Genomic DNA, 12,706 nt, shown 5'->3' on the forward strand with positions numbered 1-12,706 from the left:
GATAAATCTGTAAACTTTGGTGTCTGTCTGATAAATCTATAAACTTTGGTGTCTGTCTGATAAATCTATAAACTTTGGTGTCTGTCTGACAAATCTATAAACTTTGGTGTCTGTCTGATAAATCTGTAAACATTGGTGTCTGTAGAAGAGATATATACTTTGTCAGTAATTTCTCTAGACTTCGGTATCACGGAGATATGGATCTACATTGAGCTTCCATGATTAACTAGGATCAGTAGTGATTTGTATTACACTGATCCCCATCAAACACATGGATTCTGTGTCATTTGTTATATATCCTGTCACTTATTCTACACAGGGGGTAGATACTTGGACATGTTTGTCGGAGAAGACTTAGATTCCAGTTATATATATATCTGTCGGTGTTAGGTTATATTTGCTGATTTGTTATTCGGGAGGGCCACACTATATTCCTACAATTATCTTATCTACAAAAGCTCTGAAGTGAATGCTGTTATTTCTGATATTACAATATTACTTGTCAATACAGTATGTGTATTTCTTCAAACATTGTAGCATATTGCACTATAATCGATGCGGCATTGCAGCTCATACAACATTACTTCAACAGGTTGCTCCTAGATATCATTGCAGCATTGCTTCAATATATAAGCAGCACTGCTCCTGTATATCAGTGCAGTATTGCTGCTTAATTAATAGCAATGCTTGATTACTTCTGTAAATCAGTATGACATGCTCTAAGATATCAATACAGTTTTGATTACTCATGCAGTTTATTGCTCTTAGATGTCAATGAAGCATTGTTGTAAAATATCAATGCAGGTTTGCTCTAAGATATCACTGAAGTATACTGCTTTAAGATATCAATACAGTATGTTTTTTTTTTATTAAACTGGACTTAAGTTACTAAACTGGTGACATAAGAAAGGTAGCATAAACCCTTAAGTCTTATAAAAGCGAGGATGTGTAATGTTGATATTTACCTCAAATATAAAGTTGAATAGGGGCATCAGATGTGTAGAAGTGGCATAAATATACCTTAATACTTATTGATAGTAGACTAGTAAAGGTGGCATTTTCCCTTAATTCTTATAAAAATAGAGGATGAGTAAAAGATGGCATATACCCTTAACTCAAATTTGAAAATAAATAGAGGTAGAATATACTCTTATCTGTTACAGAGCAAAAATGAGTAAAGGGGGCATATACCATTAATTCTTATAAAAATAGAGGATGAGTAAAAGATGGCATATACCCTTAACTCAAATTTGAAAATAAATAGAGGTACAAATGCAGAATATACCCTTATCTGTTATAGAGGAAAAATGAGTAAAGGGGGCATATACCCTTAATTCTTATATAGTTAAGATCTTTGGAGGAAGCATTAGCCCTGATAGTATAAAGATCACATAACCGTTCAAACATAAGTAAAATGTTGTGTTCAAACAGAATACATCTGATGTAGCCTTAAGGGGTGACCCTAACTTACCCTGTCACTCAACAAGATAAATAATCAAGCCAGTTCCATTCATCTATAGTGAAGGAATGTAAGAGATTGAAAACAGAACAGTAAATATTAACTTAAAAGAAACTTTATCACTGTCTGTGTATTAGACAGAACTGTCCTGTCTAATACACAGTGTAAGATACAATAACATTGCTCTACCTTTGGTGATCTGTTACCTTATTTGTCCTGCAATAAGCCCAGGCAGGACAAACCTAACCTCTGACACAATCTTATGTAATGTCAGGGGATGGGCTTATTACAGGAAAATCTGACTCAATCTGATTTAGTGTCATGTGGTAGGATTACAATATTACAGGAAATCTGACTCAATCTTATATTAATGTCATGGGGTAGGCTTATTACAGGAAAATCTGGCTCAATCTTATATTAATGTCATGGGGTAGGCTTATTACAGGAAAATCTGGCTCAATCTTATATTAATGTCATGGGGTGGGCTTATTACAGGAAAATCTGGCTCAATCTTATATTAATGTCATGGGGTAGGCTTATTACAGGAAAATCTGGCTCAATCTTATATTAATGTCATGGGGTGGGCTTATTACAGGAAAATCTGGCTCAATCTTATATTAATGTCATGGGGTGGGCTTATTACAGGAAAATCTGACTCAATCTGATTTAGTGTCATGGGGTATATAGGCTTATTACAGGAAAATCTGGCTCAATCTTATATTAATGTCATAGGGTGGGCTAATTTCAGGAAAATCTGGCTCAATCTTATATTAATGTCATGGGGTGGGCTTATTACAGGAAAATCTGACTCAATCTGATTTAGTGTCATGGGGTAGGCTTATTACAGGAAAATCTGGCTCAATCTTATATTAATGTCATAGGGTGGGCTAATTTCAGGAAAATCTGGCTCAATCTTATATTAATGTCATGGGGTAGGCTTATTACAGGAAAATCTGACTCAATCTTATATTAATGTCATAGGGTGGGCTAATTTCAGGAAAATCTGGCTCAATCTTATATTAATGTCATAGGGTAGGCTTATTACAGGAAAATCTGGCTCAATCTTATATTAATGTCATGGGGTAGGCTTATTACAGGAAAATCTGACTCAATCTTATATTAATGTCATAGGGTAGGCTTATTACAGGAAAATCTGACTCAGTCTTATATTAATGTCATGGGGTAGGCTTATTACAGGAAAATCTGACTCAATCTTATATTAATGTCATAGGGTAGGCTTATTACAGGAAAATCTGGCTCAATCTTATATTAATGTCATGGGGTAGGATTACAATATTACAGGAAATCTGACTCAATCTTATATTAATGTCATGGGGTAGGCTAATTTCAGGAAAATCTGACTCAATCTTATATTAATGTTAGAGTGGGCTTATTACAGGAAAATAAACAGCATTTGTTGGAAATTTCTGCTAAATAGCAATAGTTTATGGTAATAGTCTATTTACTTTTATAAAAGCATGGATTGTTTGTTCTGAAACAGATTAATGTTAAAAAAAGAAAAAAAAATTACTTCTGAGTTTAAATTAATAAAGTGACATTCCCTCTAACTTCAAGTAATATGTTATTATATTGACATACTCCTGACCCATTAGATGGCTGTTTATGTACTGTACCTGTGGAAGGCCGACACTGCCATTACGTTTTTTCTGTCTGACCTGACTGGCTGTATATTTTGGTGCACTCAAAAAGCGTAAATGAAATTAAACTGAATTTAAACTGATTAGCGCAGTGATAAATTGGCACATCCACAGTAAGCTTGCTGTAGAAAACAACGTTCAGAAATTGCAATCAGTACAATCATAATTTAGCGTAATGCTTCCACAGCAAAAACTGCTAAAATAAGATTACCACTAAAATATGTACATTTACAGTATCTGTTGCCGTTGTTGGTGTTCCAAGTGAAATACACTGTACACAGGCAATTTTTACAGGTATCTCCCAATTACCAATTATCTTTATTCATTTGTTTTTTATATCTATTGTTAAATGTCCTATCAACAGCTGTGGTCATTTTCGGCTGGAGATACATACATGTGGTAAAGTTCATGTGTTTTGGGAGGCTGTGGTATTGGTGGAGAACAGACTTGAATCTTTGTAGTATAGATAGAATGTTGTGTGTTATAATGGAAGTGAAATTGGAGAAATAGTACGCTCTGATGAAAAAGAAACTGTTCTTAACCTAATACCAGTTACTCTGTTGAATATCACAAATGTCAGATGTCAGATATATCTATTCACGAAAGGTTTCACATATATAAATGAGAGCCTTCACCTCTTAACACTTTCAATGGAAAGCATTTTATAATTTTTCAGACTTATTTAAGTCAGCGAGGTTGACGGGAGGATTCCAGTTCTGTGTATTAATAACAGAATGTGTGATTTGACCATGAAATGGAAATCTTAACAATATCCTATCACACATTTATAGATCTGTACATCGGTAATCAGACCTCCCGCAGGTCAATATAATGTCTTTTGTGAGAAACTACTGAAGCAGCAGACAACAAGCTCGGTCAATTTGTCAGAGGATTACGTCCCGATTGTCATGTCACTTTGCTGGGTAAAAAAGGGTGTATTTACATTGAGTGGCCATTTAACCTTTGTCAACTTGGCGTCAAAACCAGTGAAAAACCTAAAACATGGACGTGTGAAAGCTGTCGGCTCCCTGTTAGAGAGCTAGTGACCGTAGATTTACTATAGGGTCGTAGATTTACTATAGGGTCGCCTTTCGGTCTGGAAGACAGTGAGTCTGTTGTAGACATTATTACCCAACCATGGCTGATATCTATAGATCGGTGTTGACATAAGCATGTTTGTATTTGTTTATTCTTATAAAATATTTATAAAATGTTATGTAGAGCTGTTCTGTAAAAAGCCTTTCAGAGAACCAAAACATAGACTTCTGATTTAGTAGAGGTGGACTGATATTCCAGGGCAATGAAATATCATTTGTTTGTTTTTAAATTCACCTCTCAGAAGGACAAGTGATCTTATGTCATCCCTCTGTCTGTTAGCCCCTGGGCTTATTACGAGGAATGGGCTTATTAGTCCCCTACTGATGAAACAAGAGAAACTATCACTGGCGGATTTAAAGGGGGGGGGGGGGGGGGGCACATGATATGAATCTATCGTGAAATACACTAGAATGCAGGATTTTGCATTTACCTGCTGTTGTCTTACAATATAGCTATAGATAGAGTCGTTTTAGAAATCAGATTTTGTGGTTAAGTCTACACGCGGCCCCATCACTATTCTCTGTCCTTTTGTACAGGTATGTTTGACTATAAAAGCACCAACATTGATTTATCTATTATACAACAACTGTTAAAAAGTTATATCAACTTAATAAATATCTTGTTGGCCTGGAGGGCAGCACATGCACAAAGAGTCTTAGTAAGATTAGAAAACTAATCCCAAGAAAACCCAAATGGTCGGGCAGGTAATCCCAGCACCTTTTCGCATCTGATCATGCAGGGAATGGCTTGTACCTAACCAGTGCATCATTGGAATAAAAATGCATGTTATTTCAGTGCTGTGTTTGTGACGTGTGTGAAAATGTGTGAAAATGCAGTGCCTGGGTTAAAAGTAGTGCTGTCTTTTCACATAACAGGATAAAATCTTCGAAAAAAAAAAAAAGATTGGGCTGGCTTGGTTGCAATGGAAGTCTTGCCAAATTTCTTTAATGAACTGAAGTCCAATATACACGATACACCTTACTTAGAGATGTTTACAGATGTATATCCCTGTGGTGAGATAGTATAGTGTGTCAGTGATCAACACATTCAAAGTGTTAAATCTTGTCTGATAAAGAATGAATGATCTGTTGGAATGTTCCCCAGGTATCCACTACACTAGTATCTACATTCAGGTGAAACCACTGAATAGCTCTATAACACTTTAATTTAAAAGATTTCCATTGGAATGTTTAAAAAAGTGAAGAAAAAAAAATCACGTAGACTTCTTTCAAGTGGAATCAGACTGTCTGTTGTGAATAAGAGGTAGATTTGATTTTTTGATTTTTAGACATTTTGAAAAGAAAAATCAATTTTCAATTAGTAAAACTGACAACGTTTTAAAAATCTAGGTCTAGGGACAGCCAATGTTGGCTTCAGTCATATCACATCTTATCTACCAGAATTCACAAACACCATTTGATACCAGATTTATTTTAATACACTATACCCTTATATTTAATAATGCGACATTAAACATGTGATTTATCAGGCGATATTAGAATTTTGACCTTATCAATATTGTATAAATACTGAAAAGCCCAGAAAAATGGGCTTCAATACAAATGCTTAAATTCGCTCTGAAAAAAATTTCCTCAATCTATAATCTGCTTTCTATGGGATTGACTTGTGGGCATTAAAGGTAAAAATGCCTAGCAAGCTTTTTTTAACCTGTATCAACAATATAACATGTACATTAGATTAATATTTATATCAATACTATTGATATTGGTTGTAAAGATGTCACTGTTTTTGTGTTTTAATTAATGGAAATCTCTGTCAATCCTGGAATTGTCACATTATTTATCAGTTTTAAAAGTTCTGGAAAAGAAATTTAAAATTGACCTATATTTTATATAAATGGATATTAATGCTGAATGCTACACTAGAGTCCCTTTAAAGATTGCCTGAGAGATCAAACCATCTTCATAGTTTCTACTCAAGTCGTTAAATGGTAGGAAAATATGGGGAGTGTATTTAAAATCATTCTTTGATGTAAAATTCAGTAGAACTTTTTTGAGACCGAAGGATAATTACAGACACTTGATTTATTTCCAAGGATCTTGTGTAGGGTATAAATGTCTCGGGTTTAATTAGTGTTTGTGTACATCTCACATTTCACTTGGTCCTTATAAGCTCTGTTTGGTTAACTTTGCCAAACGTAAACATACAATTATAATTAATGATAATTCATGTGTTAAGATAACTGATAAAAACATTCAAATCTTTTCTGCTATTTAAAAGCCTCCCAATTTAAATTGGAAATATCGCCACATTAAATGTTTAGCAATTTTGAAAAAAAATCCAAATTAGATGTCAAATATTGTTAAGCTTAACATAGTTTTGGCATAAAAGTGCTGTGAAGTTTAAACTTGTTCAGACTAGAAAAACTGGAATATTAATAAACACAAGTACATGTATAGCTGTGTAATTTTGCTAGTTATAACAGTGGAAGTATGTAATTTATTAGATTATTTGTACGGACGGTTCATGTTTACTGTGAAAATCTGCTATTTTGTACTTGGATTTAATTTCCACTGAACTTGACAGAGCATGGACCTATTTATGTAGATTTACATATGGTATGCAGTATTATTCAGATACAAAAAACAGCTGTGTTTTACCTTATAGCTCTAAGTATTATTCAGATACAAAAAACAGCTGTGTTTTACCTTATAGCTCTGCTTCATCTATTATGTGCATGTACCTATAAGTATCAATATTTTACTTGTGGTTAACTGTTATCTTTACCTAATGAGTTAATTTTATTTGTGAAGTAATGTTTTACCTATTGAGTTATATTTTACCTGTTGAGTTATGTTTTACCTATTGAGTTATAGTTTACCTGTTGAGTTATATTTTACCTGTTGAGTTATGTTCTATCTGTGTTTTAACTGTCGAGCAATGTTTTACCTTGTGAGTTTCATTTACCTGTTGAATGATGTTTTACCTGTGTTTTACCTGTTGAATGATATTTTACCTGTGTTTTACCTGTTGAATGATGTTTTACCTGTGTTTTACCTGTTGAATGATGTTTTACCTGTGTTTTACCTGTTGAATGATGTTTTACCTTTGTTTTACCTGTTTAGTTATGTTTTACCTGTGTTTTACCTGTTTAGTTATGTTTTACCTTTGTTTTACATGTTGAATGGTGTTTTACCTGTGTTTTACCTGTGTTTTACCTGTTTAGTTATGTTTTACCTTTGTTTTACCTGTTTAGTTATGTTACCTTGTCTTTGTGTTACAGAATGGAATGGTGAGGACTCATTTGATTCCTAATGGTAATGATGCTGACTGGAGTGATGAGGATGGGGTCAAGTCAGGGTCAGCTACAGGTACTCAATTCTGTTTTGTGATATCACTGAGCTGATATTGTGAAAATGTATCATATACACTTGTAGTTACTTTAAATAGACTTATTTTAGGGCACTCAAATTTTAGAGCATAACTGACTTAACACACAGTAGGACAATGATGAGTTGGTAGAAAACAATAAGTATTAAGGAAATGCAATTAGCACAATTATATTTTAAAGGATAACCTTCAGATTAAAAAACACTAGGACTACTGCTAAAGATTGTACCTATACAGTAATTTATGTATCTCTGAACTGATAATGTGTATGTTAAAGCACATATTATATATTAACAAGAAATCAGTTACAAGTAGCTTTAATGATATTGTTAATAATCAGAAAATGATAATTCATTTGATATAATTTTATTATGTATAAATTTATATTATATCGTATTTTTAAAAATGACTTCAAAAATTGTGTCATATATCGTATATTGTATATCTTTAGAGGTAGTATATGTAGTCACTTATTCGGATCAGATGTTACAGAATTTTAATATGTTAGAGTAGTCTATATAAATGAGATTTATTCTGATAACTGTAGGGATTTCGGAGGCTGAGAATGATGACTTAAACAAAGAGAAACGGAAAGCAATCATCATGGCCAAATCACTCAATGGCAGAAAGTTTGACCCAGTCAACGTCATTCTGGACAAGATTGATGCAGAGTTGTCTTCTCTTGGTAGATCACAGTCGGTAAGAATTCTCTTTTATATAAAGTAAATATATAAACATAGAAAATATTTGTGTCTTTAACGTAAATAAAAGTTTATTTGAGTTTGGTATAAGGATTTATTAGTCCCCTGCCGTTTGAAAAACGGGGGGACTTTAGGTTTACCCTCCGTCCGTCCGTCCGTCCGTCCATCTGTCTGTCTGTTACGCAACAGTTGTCTGGACAACTCCTTCTAAAGTCCTACTCCGATTTTAACGAAACTTGGTATACATGATCAGTATAACATGTAGTTGTGCATCCCACTCTTTTTTTTTCGAAAAACCATTTTTCAAAATGGCCGCCGGCTTCTCATTGGTTGAGGCTTGTCCGGACAACTCCTCCTAAAGTACTACTCCGATTTTAACGAAACTTGGTACACATGATCAGTATAACATGTAGTTAAAAAAATGGGAAACAAATAGGTGCACTCCTAGGTCAGGCAGGGGACTTTGTATTGCTGTTGCAATACTATCCATCCTTGTTCTGCATATAATAAAAAAAATAGTACATGTTTATAGCTCATTTCATATGTTTAAGCTACTAGTATCGACAGAGCCAGGTATGAATAATTATGGTTTAAGTTTAGTATTGAAGAAATTACAAGTGTTATATCAACCAAACATAGGCCTATTTGGCTGATGTATATAGGGATGCTGAGCAGATACTTTGTGACAGAGGCTGGATCTTATCCTGACGGAGCATTCTTCATCAATCATTTGTTTGACATCAGAGATTCCCCCACCCCCCACCCCTCACCCCAACCCAATTATCCCTGCTTGAGAAGTTCAGCTAATATATATATTTGTGATCATTACTTTCTGAGATATATCTTTGCTTTGTGTTTTCTAAAATTGATAACAATAAATTTACATAATCTATCATGTTCTTGTATTGTAGAGTTCAGCCACAGGAAGCACAGTGTTATGCAAGCCAGGGTCACGGTCAAAAAGTTCTGACGGTTCTCGTTCTGGTCAGTATGAACTCAATACTTATTAATGTACTTGTATAATGATAAATCAGTAAATCATACAGAGAAATCTGTTTAAACTGAATATCTATGGGTTAAACAATCTACTGTTAATATATATATTTCAGTGGTAATTTTATTTTAGCAGTAATCTTATTACTCCCCGTACCGTTAAAACCGTGGTGTGGTGGGGGGAGGGACAGGTTTCCTTTAGTGGTAACCTTATTTTAGCATTTTTTGCACTAAAACCCTTCCCCTTAATTATGATTGTGCTACAGTTTCTTTTTTTAGGGGCCGCGGTGGCCGAGTGGTTAAGGTGTCCCGACACTTTAACACTAGCCCTCCACCTCTGGGTTGCGAGTTCGAAACCTACGTGGGGCAGTTGCCAGGTACTGACCGTAGGCCGGTGGTTTTTCTCCGGGTACTCCGGCTTTCCTCCACCTCCAAAACCTGGCACGTCCTTAAATGGCCCTTGGCTGTTAATAGAAAGTTAAACAAAAAACAAACAATGCTACAGTTTCTTTATGCTATTTTCTACAGCAAGTACTGTAATAGCACCAATTCATTATTGCACAGATCTATATATTTGAATTAAAATTTTGATTTAAAATTTGTGTGTGCCAAAGTGAATACATATATACAGATGAGATGGGTATATTATATTTTAGGTGGGTCTCACAAAAGTGTGTCGAGTAAGGATGGGACAGACACAGGCCTTGGGACAGCCAGCATCCACGATAATCTATCTGAGGGCGGAGACCTTCCTCGCATCAACGGAACAGCTGAGATTTACAGTGATGTCGGAGCTGGAACCACTGATCACTACAGCGATGGTAAAAATGAATATTTCATAACATGAAATGATTATCAATTGGCTCAAAAAATAAATACTTTTTTTATATTTAGTTATTGAAAATTTATACTGATGTATCAGATGGCAGACTGTTCAAATCAGCCTTTGTCTGTAGTCTGTTATCTGTCCATTTTTATTAGTCATCCAACCATGGCTATTTTAATATGTTATCATTCTTGAGAAATAGTAATAATAGTTTAAAAAAAAAATACAAAACTTTGACCTTTTATTAAAAAAATTGAGGTCAAAGAGAAAATATATGAATGCTGGGTTTCAAAACCTGTTTATTTTCAAACTTGACCAATATCTTGGATCTCATTTCTAATCTGATTCGACACAGTACACTATCAGGCACCTTCAGTACTGTCCGAGCTAATTTACCTGTACAAATACACACTTCACAAGTCCAGTATTTACCTAGAAATATCTGACATATTTGGTCAATCTCCTTGTATACTGGTCCTATATAGATAATACTGTACACTTATCATCAGGTGTTTTACTGTTTATCTAGTATTTTACCTTTGATGTTATACATGTTTCCTTACTTTAGGTAGGGGGATAGTTTGTGGCCTGTTATAGCTTAATTTTCATTTCAGGCCTAAAGTGGAAATAATATGAAATACAATTACATGTTTAATTTTTGGAAAAAATTGCGAGACATGTACATCTCTCACTAGGGTGCATGTATCATGTCTGAATTTAGATTGTATTAAAATTGTTTTGTAAGACTTCCATGTACAACCCAACTTTTCCACCGAATAATACCTGGGTAAAATATAAAATTATTTTTTCCTACAAATGTACAAATAGTTAATTTCTGTCATAACTCACCGATCACCCAACTTTTCCACCCAATAAATATAATACCTGTGTAAAATATAAAATTATTTTTTCCTACAAATGTACAAATAGTTAATTTCTGTCATAACTCACCGATCACCCAACTTTTCCACCCAATAATACCTGTGTAAAATATAAGATTATTTTTTCCTACAAATGTACAAATAGGTAATTTCTGTCATAACTTACCGATAACACCCCCCCCTCCCCCTCTCCCCTCCCCCTCCCCCTCCCCCCCTCCCCCCTCCCCGTGTTGACATACCCTTAATCTGAGACTGCTACTGGGGTATTAATACATCTTCAACTTCATCCACAAGAATGTGTCATATATAATATCTTTCATATAATATATATAATCTTGGGTATAGGGCTGTAAATTGACTCCACTGATATTCTGTTGGTAGGAAAGAGTATTTGATATCTGTATATCTGATTAGGACATCTTACAGCCTTTGGAGGATTCTACGAGGTACCCCTACAGATAGATATTACCAGTGTTGATATTGTGTAGTAAGAAATTAAAAGGTGAAACTTGGATCCATTGACAGATGTGTGTATTGGGAGAGATTTACATCGTTAATCCCTATACTTATATAATCTATATACCACGACTCACTTTATAGCTGTTGTGGTGTACTGCTGCCTGTTTGTTCCTCCACAAATAGATATTTCACAGACTAAAAGCAAACCACATACCGTTCTACTCACCAAGCCAGGTATAAATCTACATTTAAAATCTCTGCAGATTGGATTTGTGAGTATTAGCTGTATACACAGTGAATGCTATTCTGTAGGTTTGGATGTACAGAAGGAATAAATACATGTATTATTGATCTGTGTACAAATTGGAAATATTTGTTTGTGTATATCGTGTATGTATTTGCAAAACTATTAATGGAGTTGGGAGACCCGACCGGAGACACAATTAATCTGTATTTATAAAAACTAGATTTCTTGCATCCAGTTTTGTGATATGTGTCAACGACATCATCGAGCCGAGCCGACAGCGGACGAAGCATTACCTTGTGTGACCTTTAAAACATGGCACAAAATTTCTTTTTCTGTCTATTGATAAACTTGAGTGACAAATATTTTTCATGGGATTACAAAGACCGGATGAGACGTGAAGTTTAATATATGATACTGAGTAATTATTTATACACTGTTAAACAATCAAACATATCAGCTGAAACGTCAAATGGAGTAATTCAAAGTTGTTGATGCTGTTACTTTAAGGAAATGACAATTTTTCAGACTTACTGCTTTTGCACATGGTGATGTTGTAGAGGTTCACAATTGAACGTGATTCATCTTACCTTTGTTATGAATTCTATGAAAGGAGATGTTTAAATTTTGGATGTGAAAGATGTGACAACTTAATTAGATAACTGTTTATCTATACCTGTATGTGTGCTGGTTTCTGATTAGATAAGATAATTAACATGGCCACTTGTGAACGTTTGACAGAGGATGGTAAAAAGACAGGAGCACCAAGTGACCTTGACTCCGTAACAGCACAACAGGTTGACGCAAAGTTCAAGGCCATCCTACGCAAGAAGAAAGGTGAGTGATGGTATATCCAGAGTTTGGTGATAGACTTTTCCAGACATTGATCAATTAACATACTGTCCTTAAATGACCTCAGCTGTTGATAGGACATTAAACAATACTAAACACTGCCAGATCAATTTACATAAAGCCCATTCAGAATTCAAGGGAACCTCAAACATTCATCTTGGTGTAAAACTAAAGTAGACTTCAA

At 34.5% G+C, this 12,706-nt stretch overlaps 1 protein-coding gene across 9 annotated transcripts in view; it reads left to right on the top strand.

Moving 5' to 3' along the window:
- Window positions 1-12,706, top strand: part of LOC117332479 (anucleate primary sterigmata protein B-like) — a 118,774-nt gene that overhangs the window by 27,468 nt on the left and 78,600 nt on the right. For all 9 annotated transcript variants that reach the window (XM_033891396.1, XM_033891397.1, XM_033891395.1 and 6 more), the window contains 5 exons: window positions 7,460-7,547; window positions 8,114-8,265; window positions 9,179-9,251; window positions 9,917-10,081; window positions 12,412-12,507. In XM_033891396.1, coding sequence (XP_033747287.1) covers window positions 7,460-7,547; window positions 8,114-8,265; window positions 9,179-9,251; window positions 9,917-10,081; window positions 12,412-12,507 — 574 coding nt within the window. The remainder of the gene's footprint in view (window positions 1-7,459; window positions 7,548-8,113; window positions 8,266-9,178; window positions 9,252-9,916; window positions 10,082-12,411; window positions 12,508-12,706) is intronic.

The sequence above is a fragment of the Pecten maximus genome, chromosome 8, assembly GCF_902652985.1.
Source record: "Pecten maximus chromosome 8, xPecMax1.1, whole genome shotgun sequence".
NCBI lineage: Eukaryota > Metazoa > Mollusca > Bivalvia > Pectinida > Pectinidae > Pecten > Pecten maximus.